At 38.8% G+C, this 20,701-nt stretch overlaps 1 protein-coding gene across 5 annotated transcripts in view; it reads left to right on the top strand.

Moving 5' to 3' along the window:
* Nucleotides 1-20,701, top strand: part of FERMT2 (fermitin family member 2) — a 100,665-nt gene that overhangs the window by 21,245 nt on the left and 58,719 nt on the right. For all 5 annotated transcript variants that reach the window (XM_030810638.1, XM_030810629.1, XM_030810623.1 and 2 more), the window contains exon 3: nt 11,564-11,797. In XM_030810638.1, coding sequence (XP_030666498.1) covers nt 11,564-11,797 — 234 coding nt within the window. The remainder of the gene's footprint in view (nt 1-11,563; nt 11,798-20,701) is intronic.

The raw sequence follows: 20,701 nt of genomic DNA, 5'->3' as shown, positions 1-20,701 counted from the left end.
GCAAAAGGCTTTATGATACAATTGGTAAGGTAGAGTGTTGCTAGTCGTATAGGTCAGGTTATTTGTGGTTGGGTAACTTATTGTATGATTTGAAACCTAACTATTTATGTAGTGTTTTTCTGTGATGAGTCTGAATTCTCAGACTTACAAGTGGACTTTTGGAACATAAACACTTTGCACAATAGAGATTGTCTTGAGCAAAGAAGTTTATTCTTTTTAGAAGATGTGAAAGAGAACAGGATGTCTGTTCAGTTTTATTTCCTTTTTCTAGGGGAATCTCTGCCACTCTTCTAGTTAGTATTGAAGTATATTTTAATTCTGAAGTTGAAGATAAAATGGATTCTTCAGACATACAATTTGTATTAGTAAATTATAATTTTACTAATTATAAATTAGTAAAACTTGTATTTACTTTTATTGGTGGCTTAAAAATAAGTTTCTTGTTGAGATTGTTTTGAGTAATGAGAGATCTTTAAAATTTTCAAAATGAGGATTAATTCATTTGTTAAATATTTCTTGCCTGCCCAGCACTGTGCTAGGTGCTGAAAATATAATGGTGATCAAAATAGGCATTGCCTTTGTCTTCTTAGACAGTTTATAATCTATTAGGAAAGAAAGATAGCACCCTCCTCCCCCACCCACCAACAACAAACAAAATGAATATAAATTTTGGTCAGTGATATCACAGGATACTGAAATAGAACAGTATGGAGGGACATAGGACATTGGAAGGCTAGGGTAGCTAAAAAAGGCTTCTCTGAGAATATGGAATTAATGGTAAAATCTGGAAGATGAGAGACAGTTAGACATTCCAGGAGTGGAGTAGCATGTACAAAGGCACTGAGGCAGGAAAGAACTTAGTTATATGATTCTTAGAGCTAAAAAAGGCCAGTGTGGCTGGAGCAAAGGAAGAGTAGCACATGATAAATTTGGAGGAGTAGATAGGCCATATTGCGTGGGGCTTTGTAGACCTGATAAGGCATTTGGATTTTATTTAAGTGCAGTTAGAAGCAGTTGCAAAAGATTTTCAGCAGGGGAATGGCATGAAAGTGCTGAATAGATGACTCTGGCTGTTGTATGCAAAGTGCTGAATGGAATGAAGGAGACCAGTTAGGAGGCTGTGGCAGTAGTCAGTGCAAGAGATGATGGCAGCCTGAAATAGGGTGGTGGTGCCAGTGGAGACTGGAGTGGAGATTTTTGGAAGTGGATTTGACAGTTTGCTGATAAATGTAAGGAATGACGGAAAGCGAAAATCAATGACTTCAGATTCCTAGCTTGAGCAACTGGGTTGACGGTTGGTGCTAATTAGTATAATAAGAGTAGGGATAAGAAAAAAAGTTGGGTTACGTTTTAGATAAATTGAGTTATCTGTGGGACATCAAGAAGAGATGTGAGATGGGCAGTAGGGTGTATAGGCTGGCGGTCTGAGCAGAAGATTGGGCTGCTGACACCAGTGACGAAAGTAAGTGTCTTTTAAAGCCATGAGAATGGATGAGACACCTGGAGAGCCAATGTAAGGAAAAAAGCACACGGTTCCTAGAAGATGGGAAGGGCAGCAGAGCATAGGAGGTGGGATTGGCTTTAGATAGACGGGAAGAGACACTTTTTCATGTTAACACAAAGACAGGAGGCCCATCTGGGTACAAATTTAAGAAGGCTTATAGATGGGTTGGCGTGAAGGTGAAAGAGTTTGAATCTGACGGCTTCTCTGTTTTCTGCAGTAGAATCCATGGTTGTCTACTGAGAAGGAGGAGGATTCTCAGAAGTGTGAGAAGTTCAAAATACAGTGGTAGACAGAAAAAACATAGTAGGATTCCCCAAGGGTGTCTTGGGCAGTCTGCCTGGCTGTGAAATGAAAGAGGGAAAAGTCCTCTAAGTTTAATAGATGAGCAACTAAGTGGTATAGGTAAATGGTATGAGCAAGTAGCCTGAAAAGCAGGAGAAGGACGTTTTCTGGTCTGCTGAGTCTGCATGGCTTGCTACGGTAGGTCAGAACCAGCTTCTTGAATGGCTTTGCCACTAGCACACTGGGATTGTAGTGTTCTTTACCTCCAGTCAACTCTTGATTATGGTAATAGTTATATCTCATTTGGGGCTCAAGAGGGTCCTAAAACAAAAGGAAACAGTACAGAGAATTACAGTATTAGCAGAGTACAAAAATATATATTTATCAGAAATAAGTCATGTGCCCAGAAAAGTTATCTGTACTTAGAAGTCACAATGACATGTTGCCTTAGCAAAGATTATCTAATGTAAACTTTGCTTCTAGTTTATGGACATGTGAGAATACTAAACAAATTTTGCAATTCTTTCCTGAATTAGTACTTTAAAAATATGCAACTAGAAATTTATGCTCCCTAAAAGTAATATTTTAACCTCCTCTTCATTCCAAACTCTAAGTTGCTTACTTATTTTTAAGATGTGGTTACTTAAGGTAAGAAAAAATAAGTTATTTGATCAACTTTCTTTTTTTTGTAAAGAATTACTTCATTTTTCTCTTTAGTCTGACAACATTATGGCATTAAATAAAGTCCAAGAGGTATTGGGCTGATCCTTGTTTGGTCTCTGGTGATTTAGATGAGACAGAACTGAGTCTCCAGGAATCTGAATATTATCTCAAAAAGTTAGTAGCAGCCACTGTGCAAAGTTTGAAGGCCCAAGTCAGATCCAGGGCATGTCCATGGATGTGTGGTAAGGCATAGGCTCCAGCTCTCGTGCAGAAACAACAGGAGTGGGATTTGATCAACTTTCTGTGCAACCCTGACCACCCAGAGTCAAGGGGTCCTCCCACCTCAGCCTCCAGGTAGCTAGGACCACAGGCACAGGCCACCATGTCTGGATTTTTTTTTTTTTTTTTTTTTATAGAGATGAGGTTTTGCCATGTTGCCCAGGCTGGCCTCGAACGCTTGGGCTCAAGCCACGCACCCACCTCAGCCTCCCAGAGTGTTGGGATTACAGGCGTGAGCCTGGCCAATAATTGCATCTTAGTAGCCCGTGTCAAAACAGTCAAGTAGGAATTGGTAATCTTGTTAGGAAAACATTAAATAGGATGTTTTCAATAATGTCTCCTTTCTCTGCGCTCATGTTTTCTAGAGTGTAAGCGAGCTGGAATTGCATAAAGTGGGGCATAATATTTTCTCTAGCAAAAAACTTTGAAATATATATTTTTTTCTTTCTTTTTTTTTTTTTTTGGTGACTCATGGAGTGGGAAAGCACTGTGATACTAAAAGCTGTTTGGTAGACTAAGCAATATTTACTCAGCTTCTAATGATGAGAAACCCAAGCCTTCTGTTCTTAGAATATACAGATGTTATATTTGTAAAGCAAGTGTACGACCACTGCCTGAATTTGAGGAGCATTCTGTTACAGTTGAGGGAGTATGTTTTTGTTGATTCAGTCAATGTTGTAGCAATTTGCAATGTTGATGATAGGAGTTTGAGTGTCTGTCAGATACTGTTATGTGCATGTGATATGGTGTGATGGGATCTGTTAAATAAGGGCGGGACACAGAAATAATTCTTTCCAGAATGCTGGCAAAATGTTTTGAAGAATTAACATATTTTACTAAAATTTATTATAGAAGTTAGAATTTTGCTAGGTATAGTAAACTATAATCTAAGTAGTTCTTGACTTAAAAGAATTACTAAACAAGCCACATTTATAAGTAAATCATAAAATCCCTTTTATTCCCCAGAGAAGGAAAACAAGTGTTGGCTTCATAATAGTACAACTTTTTACCCCCCACCCCCGAGCCTTTCTGAGAAAGCTTGTATTTGTGATGGGTTACTTCTGAAAGTTTAAAATCGAAATTTAAAATGTAAGATATACCGAATAAAAGTTGGCCTGTACCTGGAGGATAACTGAAAATCATGACCTTGGAGAAATGGACTCTCAGAGCAAGTTTTTAAGCGTAGTCTATGCCCTGAATGGTTTTATAATGCAGATGAATGAATCTACTCCGGTGATGTTTGCTAACTTCTGTCCAAGTGCCAGGCTGGTGTGTGTGTGTATGTGTGTGTGTGTGTGTGTGTGTGTGCACACGCGCGGGTTGCATTCAGTCATCTAATGTTTGAAATACCAAGCCTGCCATTCTGGAAAATAGAAATGTTTACTTAGAACATAGTCCAGAGTCTAGATGAGAACGTGTAAGGGAGTTCCTGTGTGGAAAGTTTTCCAAAGCTTTAGTTTATGCAAATTCAGGGAATTTCAACAGTTATTTCCTTATGGATTTTGATGCCACACAGAAAACTAAACCACTACTTTAGTGATCCAGTAGTATTTTCATTTGCTTGCCGTTACTTACAAGTATTTGTAGATAACCATTTTCCTTTTAAAGTCATCATAATGTGTTCATGCTTCTACTCATTCTTTAGCTAGAGGAAAACTTAAATATGTGTTGATGTCTGAAATCTGTTCTGCACATAGTGGGTTTTTCAAATTACAGTTGCATAGTCTGTTATGATTTAACTTGCCACTTTAGAGACAAGCTGTGCTATAATACACTAGATAACTAAGTGCTTTCAAGAGTTACTGCATCTGTGCCGGGCGCGGTGGCTCACGCCTGTAATCCCAGCACTTTGGGAGGCCAAGGCGGGTGGATCACTTGAGGTCAGGAATTCAAGACCAGCCTGGCCAACATAGTGAAACCCCGCCTCTACTAAAAATACAAAAATTAGCTGGACTGGGTGTGGTGGTGCCTGTCTGCTGTAGTCCCAGCTACTCCAGAGGCTGACGCAGGAGAATCACTTGAACCCAGGAAGTGGAGGTTGCAGTGAGCTGAGATCACACCACTGCTCTCCAGCCTGGGCGACAGAGCAAGACTCTATCTCAAATGATAAAAGAGTTACTGCATCAAGATAAACTACTTCATACACACACCTATATACACAATTTGTGCAGTTAAGTGCTTTTTTTTTTTTTTTTGGAGACAGAGTCTTGCTGTGTTGCCCAGGCTGGATGCAATGGCACAATCTTGGCTCACTGCAACCTCTGCCTCCTGGGTGCGAGCCATTCTCCTGCCTCAGCCTTCCCAAGTAGCTGGGATTGCAGGTGTGCACCAACAGGCCCAGCTAATTTTTGTATTTTTAGTAGAGATGGGGTTTCACAATATTGGCCAGGCTGGTCTCAAACTCCAACTTCTGACCTCAAGTGATTTGCCCACCTTGGCCTCCCAACATACTGGGATTACAGGCGTGAGCCACTGCTCCCGGCCTTTAAGTGCATTTTGATGTGCAGTTAGTTTTTATGCTTGCCTGGGCAAATGCTTCTCAGTTGGTTCTAAGTAGTTCTTGACTTAAAAGAATTACTAAACAAGCCAAATTTATAAGTAAGTCATAAGTTAGTTTTTATGCTTGCCTGGGCAAATGCTTCATCATTTTTCTCAGGATTTTCATCAGTGTATAAAATTTGTTTTTGCTACTAATGAATAGAATAGGTATGTTCTTGTGATATTCTGAGCAGAGCCAATTGTGTGACTTGATGTGGAGATACTGTTAATTTCAAAATAAGATAGGTAGTGTAATATAAAGCCAGCACCAAAGAAAGCTAATTTTCTAGAAGTTGGGAAAACATTGCTTTGCCTGTTTGAGAGGGCTCAGTCAGGTCTTTAGAAAGTTTTGAAGTGATACTCTGCTGAAGGGCAAATTAGTGAATGATAATTATAAATAATTACAAATGATCTGAAATATGAAATCATTTCAGCCACTTTTAAAATAATGCTGTAATAGCTTTCCCTTTTAAAAAATGAAGCTAAAAATACTCCTTGGGTCTGCTATTTCCTTTCTATCTATCTACCAGCTATTATTCTGTGTATCTACCAGCTATTATTCTATCTATTGATCGCTGTTATTCTCCTCGCTGTGGTAAAATATCCAGGAAAAGTTTTCTGTATTTCTTATTTGTACTTCCTCACCCCCCGACCATTATAACTGAAATGGTTGTCATTTCCACTTTCACATTGACTTCTTGCACACTCTCTTGCAAGAGTGAACTCTTGCATACCCCCATCACCACACTTCTTCAAAATTATCAGTCGATTTTTAAACAAATGACTCCTACTTAAAACCATTTCCTAGACCCACAGAGATTCTGATATATTTGGTTTGAGAGACGTCACCAAGATGGTGGAGTATCTGCCCGTAAAAAAATACAGACAGCTGTTCGCAAACCAAAATAGCCCTAGTTTAGGGTGGGGCCAGGCATCAGTATTTTTTAAAAGCTGCTCAGATGATTCTAATGCCAATCAGGCAGAAAACTACTGCTCTAGGGCCTTATCTCATACATAGTAACACCTAAACCATGCACTGTGACCTACAAGGCTCCTGCCTGGCTCTGTGATGCCACCTCCTACTGATCTCCATTTCCTCTCCTCTAGCCACCTTGGTCTCCCTCAATGATGCTGGAACTTTGTTTCGTTCATCATCATATCTCTAGCACTAGAACAGTGCCTTCTTGCACACAGTACATGTTCAACAGGTATTTGTTGAATTCACGAATTCAACACGTCTGATGTTCTTATTCTGTAGTAGTGATTACTCTACTACAGAATAGCAAGTAATGCTGACTAGGTTGGTAGTGTGTTGAGTCTTCAGGAATGCTACTGAAAAGCCCAGTATTTGAACATAAGTCACAAGCCCCCACAGTCCAGCTTATCCATCTTATAACACTGTCTTCTACTTCGCTGTCAGAACACCTACTTTTCTGTTTTTATCTTTTGCCATGAGTGGTATTGATATTTCTGATTTTTTTCTAGTCTCCTATTTCTGCTTTTATTTTGTGTATTTATTTTTCTATATTGTTACTCATCCACTAGTTTTTCTGGGTAAAAAAGACTCGTTTTACCAGCGTTGCCAGTCAGTAAGAGAGCTTATTTTTTTTCTGTGGTTAAACAGACCACTCATAGGATGTCCAGTATGTAATCTTTGGATCCTATCCCCTTCTCTTGCTGGTTGCAGGTTGGTAGCTCCTTTGATTAGAAACTGAGGTGGAATTCATGGGGGAGGGTCAGGTTTTAAAGGGAAGAATGAGTATCAGGAAAGATACATGTTTCTGAGGTCACAGTTGGAAGCCTAACTGATGGAAAATTGAGATTTTATTGTACCATTATCTAAGTGCAAGATAACACTGCTTACAGCAGGGGCCTGCAAAGTTTTCTTTTCTTTTCTTTCTTTTTTCTTCAGTATAGATAGTAGATATTTTGGGCTTTTGGGCTTTGTGGGCCATGCAGTCTGTGTCCCAGTAACTGTAGTCTAATGTTGTGGTGCAGAAGTAGTCATAGACAATGTGTGAACAGAGTAGTGTGGCTGTGTTTCATAAAACTGTTTATGGGCATTGAAATTTGAACTTTATATAAAGTTATGTAAAATACTGTTCTTTGGATTTCCCCCCCTCCCTTCCCCCGCCACCAGTTAAAAATACAGTCAGGAGCCATGTAACAGTGTTTCAGTCAACTACAGCAGACTGTTTATACAACTGTGGTCCCATAAGATTAATAATACCTTATTTTTATTATACCTTTTCTATGCTTAGCTACACAAATATTTATCACTGTGTTACAGTTGCCTGCAGCATTCAGTACAGTAACATATGTACAGGTTTGTATCCTAGGATCAAGAGGCCATACCAGGCCGGGCGCGTTGGCTCACGCTTGTAATCCCAGCACTTTGGGAGGCCGAGGCGGGCGGATCACGAGGTCAGGAGATCGAGACCACGGTGAAACCCCGTCTCTACTAAAAATACAAAAAAAAATTAGCCGGGCGTGGTGGCGGGCGCCTGTAGTCCCAGCTACTCGGAGAGGCTGAGGCAGGAGAATGGCGTGAACCCGGGAGGCGGAGCTTGCAGTGAGCCGAGATTGCGCCACTGCACTCCAGCCTGGGCGACAGAGTGAGACTCCGTCTCAAAAAAAAAAAAAAAAAAAAAAGAGGCCATACCATATAGCCTAGGTGTGTAGTAGGCTATACTGTCTAGGTTTGTGAATACGTTCGTTGATGTTCACACAACAGTGAACTTGCCTAACATCACATTTCTCAGATCTTATCCCCCTTGTTAAGTGACTCATGACTGTACAAAAACTGTTCTTAGCTAGTGAGCCATAAGAAGGCAGAAGGCAGGATTTGTTCCTTGGGCCATTCATAGTTTGCTAACCTCCAGCTTCACATTTATGTAGTTTTGACTTGGAAAGTCGAGTTCTTGACCAGTAGTCCTTTTCATACCTCACATTATAAAAACTCTTTAGATTTTGTGGTTGGTGGCACATTACCTCTTTATTAGTGCCATATGTAGATTTTGTCCCCAAAAGCTCCTTATCACGTTGGTGTCTTTGCCCTCTATGTTTTAGCACCTACTCCTGGGCCACATTGTTTGAGCCTGTCTTTTATTATGTCTTAGCAGCATTGCTTCTGCCCTGCTTCTACAATAAAACAGCTGTTTTTTTTTTTAAATTTAATAAACATTCCTTTCAGGCTGTAACAGGTGCTATGGAGGCCCCCCTCTTTCACTACAGTTCACCTGCACTCCTGGTGGGCAGATCCCCAACATGCTGACAAACTCTTTTCCTTAGGTGCAGGGATCTCTGAGCTTTCTCTGCCTGAGTGCAGGGCAGCCAGCCCCATGCTGGCAGCCAAGAAGTGTTAAGAGTTTTTAATGTAATGGCCCCAGGAGTAACCCTTAACAAGAAAGTGGAGAGATACCTCATCCTTCTCCTCTGGGAGAGTTCTGAGGCATGCCCTGAAGGACTGAACTGCAGGTGCTCACAGCAGTGAGGAACCTCCAGTTGGCTTTTCTCCCCATCTCACTTTCACTGATCCCCTCAAGTGTGCTGATTTCCTTCCCACAAATAAGCTGCTTGCACCCAAGTTCTTAGGTCAGGGATGGCTTCTGGAGGAACCCACGTGACATGTGCTGGTGGACTCATAGTGCTCTTACAGCTCTTTTCCTCCTTTCCTCCCCACTGGGAGTATATGACAGAGCTTCCTTAGTGGGTAACGTTGACACTAGACGTGGGAAAGAAAGTATTACAGGTTGAATATTCCTTATCTGAAAGCTTGAGACCAGAGTGTTTCTGATCTTGAATTTTGAAATATTTGTATTTGTACTTACCAGTTGAGCATTCCTAATCCAAAAATCTGAAATCTGAAATGTTTCAAAGTCTAAAACTTTTTCTTCCCCAGTTTCTGAGCATTTCGGATTTCAGAGTTTCACATTAGGGAGGCTCAACCTGTATACACTGCCTACTGATCATTCAGTTCAGCTCAACAGTAACTCTACTTGGTTACCAGCATTCTTTGCAGGTTATCTTTTTCTGCCCTTAGTTTTCTCTTCCTGGAAAGAAAAGTAATATGTGATCAGTTATCTAACCTTGGTTGTCTTCTATAAGGTAGATCAGAATTTTCTGTTTCCAAAAGTTAGTTGGCAAATTCTGTGCTAGAAAGTAGGGTGTAGGATACTATATACAATTAAGTATCACTATTAAGCAAGTAGTTATAAAATAGCAGTTACATGCATTCTTTTGCCAAACTTCAAATAACATGATTGGCAGGACTTTGCCAAAACCACAGATGTTGAAATTTCAGAATGATAATACGATCACAAGTAGCTGTAGCCGTAATTCTTCCATTAAAATACTTACTGATTAAAATAGGTTTTTAATGTCTGGAGAATTGAAAGTCTTTTTCTACCTGTGGCATATTTCTTCCATAATGAGAACTTCAGTTGTATCAAGTAAATTTCACCATTGTAGAAAGTGTTTCAGCCATATAATCAATGTGGAAATTTGATTTTTTATTTAGGGATAGACTAGTTATGTGTGTGTGTGTGTGTGTTTCAAGTTCTAGATTAATACATACTTTTAAATGTCTTAAAGTTGATAAACTCTTTTTAAAGGTATGACTATATTAAAATGAGCTTTATCTCAGAAGCATGATAGTTTTAATTTTTATTTGCAAAAAGTTATTCACTTTTTTTTTTTTTCTTGAGGTAGGGTCTCTGTCACCCAGGCTGGAGTACGGTGGTGCAATCACAGCTCACTGCAGCCTTGATCTACCTCCCAGGTTCAGGCAATCTTCCCACCTCAGCCACCTGAGTAGCGGGGATTACAGGCACATGTACCATGCCCAGCTAATTTTTTGTAGAGATGGGATTTCACGACATTGTCCAGGCTGGTCTTGAATTCCTGGGCTCAAGCGATCTGCCTGCCTCAGCCTCCCAAAGTTCTGAGATTATAGGCGTGAGCCACTGTGCCCAGCATTCACATGTTTTTCCTTCCCCTGGAAGTTGTTGTTTTCCTTGAGACAGAGTCTTGCTCCCTTGCCCAGGCTGAAATGTAGTTTCACATCACAACTCACTGCAACCTTGACCTTCTGGGCTCAAGTGATCCTCCTACCTCAGCATCCTGAGTAGCTGGGACTACAGGCACATGCCACCATGCCTGGCTAATTAAAAAAAAAAAATTTTTGTAGAGATGGGACTTTACCATGTTGCCCTGGCTGGTCTTGAACTCATGGGCTCAAGCGATCCTCCAGCCTCAGCCTCCCAAAGTTCTGGGATTACAGGCATGAGCCACCACACTGGGCCTTTTCTTTTTGTGTGTGTTTTGTTTTGTTTTGTTTTGTTTTTTGAAACATCACTTTCCCTTTTTTTGGCACTTAGTAAGTTTAACATACAGTTGATCCCAAAAGTCTTTACTTTGATTGCGGCTTTAAAAACCAACTTCCTATCCTAGTCATAAGTAAATAAATAACTAGTTGAAGTTGGATTTTACTGCTACAAGTTTATTGTTACGACCTGCCTTATCTGGGGGTAGCTAAATCTTGTGTAAATTACATTCTTTTCTTTATTTGGTTTCATTTAGTTGCATAAGGCTGTTAAATAGTTGAACAGATATTAATGTTTCCTGTTACACTTGTACCAAAATGTGCTCAGTGAAAAATGTTGGGCAGCGTGACTTTAGATCCATTTTCAGGGATCTATTTGGGAGAGCATATGTGGCCAGAATGTAGTTTTTTTTTTTTTTTTTAAGAGCTTTCTCTTAAGTTATAGTGTTTCTCATGGGTGTTTTCTCTGTTCCTCCTCTTCACCTAGGATATTGGTTTCTGTTCACTTTAGTTCTCCATCTTTTCACCACCCCTTACTCACCTTGACACATTTCTGCAACCACAGTCTGTTCAGTTTCTCATCAGAATATTATTGTCCATTCCTATAGGACGAGTTCCAAGCCCACCAACTGCTTCTCTTTATTAATCCTTCCTATTCTAGCCCTCAGGATTCTGTTTTCTGAGAACAAGAGAGTACTTTCTCTGTCATCCATGTGTCCCATTTTGTAGTTGACTCAAACATTCTTAGTTGCCCTATATATTCTGCCTCAGCTGCCTTGTGTACTGGCTTTTCAGGACAGAGCGTGTTTTCTCAGCTGTTAATGTTTCTTTTGTACCTGTCACATAACAGTAACTTAATAGTTAATTAATTATTTCTGTTAAATACCCAATTATCTAGTTTTCTGCTTTTAATTTCTCAAAGTCACCTTGGTGATTTTTAAGCTATTTGTTTGTTTATTGTTTGTTTTTTGTAGATGTAAAAAAAGATTGGTCTGACCATGCTCTCTGGTGGGAAAAGAAGAGAACTTGGCTTCTGAAGACACATTGGACCTTAGATAAGTATGGTATTCAGGCAGATGCTAAGCTTCAGTTCACCCCTCAGCACAAACTGCTCCGCCTGCAGCTTCCCAACATGAAGTATGTGAAGGTGAAAGTGAATTTCTCTGATAGAGTCTTCAAAGCTGTTTCTGACATCTGTAAGACTTTTAGTAAGTATTATATAAATTCTTCTTAAAATACAAGTTATGCGATGTACATATGACTGATGACTGACATAGCTTATCCCAAGGGATGGGGCATGGGCTGAACTATCTATGTATGTATGTATGTGTGTGAAATTTCTACTTCATTAAAGTTTTTTATTAAGATAAATGCTGGGTTAAGGTGGAACAGGAAGAACCTAGTAGAGATTCTTTCCTTACTAGAATTGTATCTGATATTTGTTATTTAATACTTTATTTTTATGGAGAGGGTAAAGGAACAGGCACTATTTTCAGGGGAACATACACGGCTTTGCAATGTTTCCTTCACATAAGTCACTATTTGATTTTAGTGATTCAGGCAGATTGTGTCACTTCCTCCATTGAAGGCCTGACACAGCTCCTAAGGAAATGACTATGAGTGTTGTCTTCCTTCACCAGTCTACAATTTGAACATCCCTGTAGTATTTCTATTTATGCATTCTGAAATGAGATGTGGGTTACTTTGGCTGACCCAGTTATGTCATATGACAGGAAGTATTCAACCATCTGAGAAAATGTGAGCTGCTGTCACTACACTAGTGTAGAACTCTGCTGTATTTTTTCCTATTTGAGAAATTCTTGGTTAAAGATACATTTAGTGACTTCTCATATTTTAATTCCAAATAAAGAACTGCAGTTTTTTATTCATGTTAAATTTTTGAATTATACTAGTAATTTATAAATACATTCTGTTGTAAAAGAATCAGTGAATATAGACATACATAGTAAGCTCCCCCTTCCCCTAAGTAATCATTCTTGACAGTTTGGTGATTTTCTATGCATTTATTTATCCATACATATCGGATTTTTTTTAAATAAATAGGAGCATTTTATATGTATTTTTTAAACTTGGTAATGTCTTAGAGATCTTTCTATGTGTTACAAATTCTTTTAAGCTATGATTCAGAGTATAGACATACTATTAATTTACATCCAATTACTTCTTGGCCTTTTTGGCTAAGATCAAGTAAAATTTATAACCACATTTCCCTGTTAGTGATCAGTTAGGTTGCTTCACTCTTAGAGCAAATGCTGCAACATTTTCAAATGTTTTAAATACTGCTGAAAACGTGAAAATATTTTAGTTGAGCTAGCGCCAGAGTACCCAATCTTCCTTGCTGGTGTCAGCACCCACACTCACTGCTAGAGTCTGTGGGCAAATGCTGCTCCTCTACAATGTCCCAAGCACTGGCTTGGGGACAGTATGGAGGTGCTGGGACCACCTACCTCTTAACCCAGAGCCCTGCCTGCTGCTTATGCTTGTAGGCTTGGAGCTTGGAGGAGTCTGAATCCTCACCCATTTCTTGTGTTTAGTTTGGGCTGTGGCTTCCCTTAAACCAATACCAACTTTTTTCTGTCTTTCAAGAATCACTCATTATTTACCCTCTTACTGTAGTTTCCCGTCTCCTAGCAATGTTATGGATGTTCATCTTCCCTCCCCACCTACAATTTTTAAATATCTTTTGCTGTCATTTCTGGGGATTTGGGATGTAGGAGGGGAGATACAGGTAGATTCACATTGCCTTTTTGATCTGATGCCCTTGAAATTTTTTTTTATGTGAAACAGGTTTTTTATTATTATTATTAAAATAGAGAAAAGTACAAAGAATACCAAATTCCCATTATCTAGAATTAATAATTGTTGATATTTTGTCATTTTGTCAAATGACAAATATGACTTGAAGTCAAAGTAATACTGGTAAAATTCTTGAGTCTCATTATCCTAACTTCCCTTTACAAAGCAACTACTATCATAAGTTCAGTGTGTATCCAGTACTGTAAAATACACAGACACACACACACACACACACACACACACACACACATATCTCTGTGTGTATATATCCATAAACTGTATATGTTATTGCCATTACCACGTAGGTATTTTCTTACTAAGTGTTGTACGTGTGTGCAAGAATTTCTCTCGAGTATCCACCTAGAAGTAGAAGTAAAATTGCTGTGTTTTAAATATATACATAATTTCAGAGTACTGTCAAATTGTCTCCCAGTTGGTTATACCAGTTTATATTCCAACTAGCAGTGTTTGAAAACCCGTTGCCACAAATCCTCACTAACACTTGGTTATGGTCTGTTTTGTTGTTTTTGTTTCCAAGAGAAAAAGACAGTATTTCGTTTTAGTTTACAAAGCCAAATATGTTTTTAAATAATTATTAGACATCTAAGTTCCCTTTTTTCATTGTTTATATCATTTGTCCATTTTTGAGAAATTAATAAACTTTAGTTTTTACAGGAGTTGTAGGTTCACAGCAAAGTTGAGCAATCAAGTACAAAGAATTCCCACATCCCCTCTATCCTCACGCATGCACAACCTTCCCCACTCTCAAAGTCTGTACCAGAGTGGTACATTTATTATAACTGGTGAACCTACCTTGACATATCATTATCACTCGTGACAGTAGTTTACGTTAGGGTTCGCTTCTGGTGTACGTGCTGTGGGCTTGGAAAAATACATACTCATGTGTATCTACTGTTGCGGTATTGTACAGAATAGTTTGACTGTCCTAAAAATCTTCTGTGCTCTGCCTATTCATCCCTGTCTCCTCATCACCACCACTCATCCTTTTACCTAGTTTTGCCCTTTCCAGAATATCGTATATTTGGACTCATACAGTTTGTAGCCTTTTCATATTGGTTTCTTTCACTTCATAATAGTCATTTAAGTTTCCTCCATGTTTTTTTGTGGCTTGATAGCTTATTTCTCTTTTTTATTTTTCTTCTTCTTCTTCTTCTTTTTTTTTTTTTTTTTTTTTTATTTGAGACAAGTCTCGCTCTGTTGCCCAGGCTGGAATGCAGTGGTGTGATCTTGGCTCACTGCAACCTCCACCTCCCGGGTTCAAGCAATTCTTCTGCCTCAGCCTCCCAAGTAGCTGGGATTACAGGCACCTGCCACCAAACCTGGCTAATTTTTGTATTTTTAGTATAGATGGGGTTTCATCATGTTGGCCAGGCTGGTCTCGAACTCCTGACCTCAGGCGATCCACCCACCTCCGCCTCCCAAAGTGCTGGGATTCAGGCGTGAACCACCAAGCCTGGCCAGTTCATTTCTTTTTAGTGCTAAATAATATTCCATCGTCTGGATGTGTCACAGCTTGTTTATCCACTCACCAAACGATATCTTGGTTGCTTCATTTTGAATAAAGCTGCTGTAAACATCTGTATGCAGGCTTTCAAGTGGACATGTGTCTGTTCGTCCATTCTTCTTTTGTTTTATCGTTCACCATTGATTTGTAGTTCTTTATAAATTCTAATATGTGCTGCAAATAATTTCTCCTGGTCTGTTTAATGTCTTAAACCTTTGTTCATGATTGATTTTATTTACTTTTTATTTTTGTCTTTTTTGGTCATGTAGAAGTTAACATTGGTTTGTGTTTTTAGGGTATTGTTTAAAAAAGCTATTCCTATTTTGAATTACAGGTATCATCTATATTTTCTGCTAGTACTCTTAGAGTTTTGTTTTTCATGTTTACTGCTTTTATCTACTTAGAATTTACTTTTGTGTGCTTTGTGAAATACAGATGTAGTATAGCATATTTTAGGAGAACATGCTAGCCAACACTGTTTATTGAATTGTCTGTTATTTCTCCACATTAGCATACTATCAGCTCTATCATAAACCAAAATTCCATGTTGTGTGGATCTGTTTTTGTATGCTCTGTTCTTTTCCATTGATCCATTTATATGTCCTTACATGGATAGTACACTGTTTGAATTTCTGTAGCTTCATAATAAATGTCTATATCTGATAGAGCAAGTACCTCTTCTTTGCTGTTTTTCAGAATTGTGTGGGTTGATTTTGGAATTGTATGTTTCTATATGAAATTTGAAAGTTTGTTAATTTCCAGGGAAAATTCCATAGTAATTGATTGGAAATGCATGCATTAATGTTATGTAGATCTTACCATTAATGAATAAAATCTGTCTCCTTTTGTTGAAGTCATCTTTTTTGCCCTTAAATCACATTTTGTCTAGAAAGATATTGTACTTTTTTAAAAAAGGTTTCTTCCGGGGGCTTTATACTTTTTCTAATTGGATACTGCTATTAGGAATGCTGTTTATTTTTTTCTTATAATCTAATATCTGATACTTTACTGAACTCTTTGATAAATTCTGATAATTTATTGATTCTGTTAGATTTTCTTATTTTTTAACTTTTATTTATTTTTTGTTATGTATTTATTTTGAGACGGAGTCTCCCTCTCTCAACCAGTCTGGAGTGCAGTGGTGATATCTCGGCTCACTGCAACCTCCACCTCCTGGATTCAAGTACTTCTTCCGCCTCAGCCTCCCAAGCAGCTGGGACTACAGTTGCACACCACCATACTTGGCTAATTTTTGTATTTTTAGTAGAGACGGGGTTTTGCCATGTTGGCCAGGCTGGTCTGGAACTCTTGACCTCAGGGGATCCGCCTGCCTCGGCCTCCCAAAGTGCTGGGATTGCAGGCATGAGCCACCACGCCCGGCCTTCTCTTGGATTTCCTATGTAAGCAATCATGTCTCTTCTAAATAATAACTTTTCTCTCTTCCTTGCCCATTTTTATACATCTTATTTCTTTATCTTATGGTATTGGATTAAACCTCTAGTACAGTATTGCATAATAGCAGTAGTGATGACTATTGTTGTGTTGTTCCTGACTTGAAATGCTTTTAACATTTGACCTTCAGTTTAATATTTGTTGTTTAGGGGGAGATCTTTTCCTGTTTTGTTTTGTTTTTTTGCTTTTTGAGGTAATGTCTTGCTGTGTCACCCAGGCTGGAGTGCAGTGGTGTGAACACAGCTCGTTGCATCCTTGACCTCCTGGGCTCAAACAGTCCTCCTGCCTCAGCCTCCCCAGTAGCTGGGACCACAGGCATGCGCCACCATGCCTGGCTAATTTTTGTATTTTTTTTTTTTTTTTTTTGTAGAGACAGGGTCTTGCTATGTTACCCAGGCTGGTCTTTAACTTCTGTGCTCAAGCAATCCACCTGCCTCGGCCTCCCAAAGCAGTAGGATTACAGGCAGCAGCCACCACACCTAGCCTGTTTTTTGTTTTAATTACTAGTGCCTTTAACTCAAGAATGCATGGGAATTTTAACCAAATGGAGCTTAGGGAGTGACTTGCCCAAGATCACGCAGAGACAGACAAGAACCTATCTATGTGGTTCTTGTCACTCTCTGGGACAAGAATCTGGAGCTCCTTATACCTTACTTCCTTATACCTATCTTCACTGGCATGCTGTCATCAAATCTCATAGCCTTTTTCCTATAAAATGTTTTATGCATTACTTCTTCATTCCACACTCTGCTGTATAGAATGAAGTTAGATGTTGAGAAGATTTTCAGGTTGTTACACTAATACTGCTCCACCTTCCTAAATATATCTGTAGTGGGTGGTTAGTCTTTCATTATTACTACTACTACTACTACTACTACTGTTTTTGGCTGCATGGCATCTGAACTTCTGGCTCTGTGTTTTGGAAATGTCATACCTTATGACATTTCCAAAATGTGAGACAAAGCCCACCTCCCTCCTACAGAAACCATAAAGTCCAGATAGTTGTTTCCCAACCCTCCTCATAGATAGAGTGCAGGCAGTATGACCAAGTCTAGGTTACATGCACATCAGAAAATGTCTCCTAGAGCTTTGAATCAGGAACTCGTGACTCAAGCCAGGATAACAAATACCTCATTCTAGTGGCATAAGTGGCAGCAACATCCAGCTTCTAAGGACAAAGAAGCCATATCCAATGAGAGTGCTCATCCATGCATTGAGTATATTGGCCCACTTACTCCCCGGGGATCTCATAGTGTTAGAATTTTGTGTTTGCAATGTTTGAAATTTAGATTACAAAAAGATACTATATAGTAAGCATATCTACATTATCCCATTTATGTTTAAATATCCACCTAGAGATATACTCCGAGGTATTTCACTAGAATGTTGACAGAGGTTATCTCAGGGTGATATTTCAAGTGTGTGCTTTTTATCCCCAATTGTTTTTTATACTTTTGCGATTGTTTGTTGTTGCTGTTTTTAACAATTTAATATGTAATATTTGTATAAACAAGAAAAGAAAGCTATTTTTCATTCAAGGATCAAAACCACTTTTAGCTTTTTATGTTTTTGTTTATCTCTAGAATGTAAACTTCTAAAGTCAGAAACATGCCTTTCCATCTTTGTATTCTCAGCATAGGGCATGACCTTAGAAAACATTAATTGAATGAATAAGAGGAAAAAATGATGGAATAAAGAAATAAGGATCAGTTAATCCTATCACTGGGATCGAATGGGAAGTAATGATCTATGGCCAGGCATGGTGGCTCACACTTGTAATCCTAGCACTTTGGGAGGCCGAGGCAGGCAGATCACTTGAGGCCAGGAGTTCAAGACCAGCTTGGCTAACATGGTGAAACTCCATCTCTACTAAAAATACAAAAAGTAGCCGGGCATGGTGGCACATACCTGTGGTCCCAACTACTTGAGAGGCTGAGGCAGGAGAATCGCTTGAACCGGGAGGTGGAGGTTGTAGTGAGCCAAGATCACACCACTGCTTTCCAGCCTGGGCAACAGAGTAAGACTCTGTCTCAAAATAAATAAATTAATTAATTAATTAATTAAAATTTAAAAAAATTTTAAAAAGTAGTGATCTGTTACAGGATGTTCAGGGAATTTCTGCTTCATTGGGTAGTGACATTATATTTCCTCTAAACAGTCTTAACAGCTGTTAAGGGTCTGTGAACCGTCAGTATTAATGGGTGGAAATTTACATAATATTTTGATAAATTATAAGACTAAAGTCTTTCCTGCGGAAAAGAGAGGGTCTTAATGAGTGGTGATTTTATTTGTAGATCTATTAAAGAATACTCCAAGAACTAAGGCACTTGATTATGAAATTGTCCAAAACAAAAGGGATTGTGCTTTATAGACTAGTCGTGTTTACATGAAGGAGCAGATACCAAGGGCACAGATTTCAGAAATCTAGGAGGTACATAAAATTTAGATGATCACAGTATTTGGTGAGAGTCCAAGTACTTGACATGTGTGAATAGATAGATGTCTTCACATGCTGGCAGCACGACAGGGAAGGCGGATATCTGATAGCAGGCTTTGTGCTGCAGTCTACTTAACATCATGAAGAATTGGGGGTAGGGTGGGGGTCAGTATCACAGAGCAGGGTTCCTAAGATGGGGTCTCCATTTGGAGGAAACCAGGAGAAAAACTAGGGCATAAAGATCCAGTCAAATAGTTATACAGTTGAGGTTTGGCTACAGAAATAAATAAGAAAACAGCTAATTGGTCTTAAATAATTAATATATATTTAATAAATGCATATTTAATACATAATTTAACACTGTTATTGCTATAAAATATTCCTTGGAAGTCTATAAAATTTTCATATGTGTGTTAGAAAAGAGGGAAGGGTATTTGATTTGCCAAGTGATTAAACTGTGTTGGCAATCTCTGGCCCGCAGCCTGCTTTTTTTGTTTTTTTGAGACAGAGTCTCACTCTGTCACCCAGGCTGGAGTACAGTGGCGTGATCTGGGCTCGCTGCAAGCTCTGCCTCCTGGGTTCAGGCCATTCTTCTGCCTCAGCCTCCCTAGTAGCTGGGACTATAGGCGCCCGCCACCACGCCCGGCTAATTTTTGTTTATTTAGTAGAGACGGGGTTTCCCGTGACCAATCTCCTGACCTCGTGATCCGCCCGCCTCAGCCTCCCAAAGTGCTGGGATTACAGGCGTGAGCCACTGCACCCAGCCTGCAGCCTGCTTTTGTGTAGCTCAAGAACTAATCATAATTAGGCTCTTACATTTTTTAATGGTTAAGAAAAATTAAAATAATATTTTATGCTGTGGAAATTATAAAAATTCAAATTCCCATGTTCATAAATAAAGTTGTATTGGAATACAGCTACGTTCATTGGCTTAGGTATTGTCTGTGGTTGTTTTTGCGTTATAGCAGCAGTGTTGAGTGGAGCTGCATACCCTAAAATATTTACTATCTTTACAGAAAAAGTTTGCCAGCCCCGGAATTACATTATGGGAAACATTAGTGGTTTATTTTTTTTTTTTCCACCACTGAAACTGAACACTGAAGTGACAGTATATAACTCTTCCCAGGAATAATTAGGGTTTTTTCTGTTAATTATTTTAGATTACTTGATTTTCAACCCAAGTTATTAAATATTTCCCCTTAATTAATTTAACTCTCTTGTATCTACTCTTGTGGCTTGTGCTTACTTACTGTATGAGCAGTAGAATCAAAACTAAGAAAGATGAGGACATTTCCATTGCTACCAAAATATATTGTTACCTAAAGTTGCCAAGTAAATGTGAAGGGTATGCCAAACACTGAAAAAGGACAGTGAGGTAAGACCAGCAGAACACTATTTAAAGGGAAATACCTACTTTGGCTGAACACTGACATCATTTCCAAGCTTTTTATTTGGTAAAAATTATCTTTCTTTTATCATTTAAGTCTTGAGAAAATGCTTCTGTGTAATAATTTTTTTCTTCCAAAAACGCACTTTCAGATCAGTGCTTCTGTGTAATAATTAAATGAAGTTTTTGTTGCATTTTCCTTTTCTTTTGGACAGAAAGACTGTTGTCAAAGAACATCATTTTTTTTTTTTTAATGTAACGTATTCTGGCATGCAGGCTTCACAAATGAAGAGCCTTCTTAAGAGGAAATGACACTTTTTCTCCCAAAATCTGACAATGAACAGAGAGCTACTATAAAATAACATTTTGTGTTTAGAGCTTGTTACCATTCTGTGTTATCAATAGGACAGGTCATTTGGGTCTTTCCGCATTAGATACATGCTAATTCATTCCTATTTTTTCTCTTTCTGTTCTAGCCTTGTGAAGAAGAATCT

Source organism: Nomascus leucogenys, chromosome 1a (assembly GCF_006542625.1).
Source record: "Nomascus leucogenys isolate Asia chromosome 1a, Asia_NLE_v1, whole genome shotgun sequence".
Taxonomy (NCBI): domain Eukaryota; kingdom Metazoa; phylum Chordata; class Mammalia; order Primates; family Hylobatidae; genus Nomascus; species Nomascus leucogenys.
This window is presented reverse-complemented; position numbering and strand designations above follow the sequence as displayed.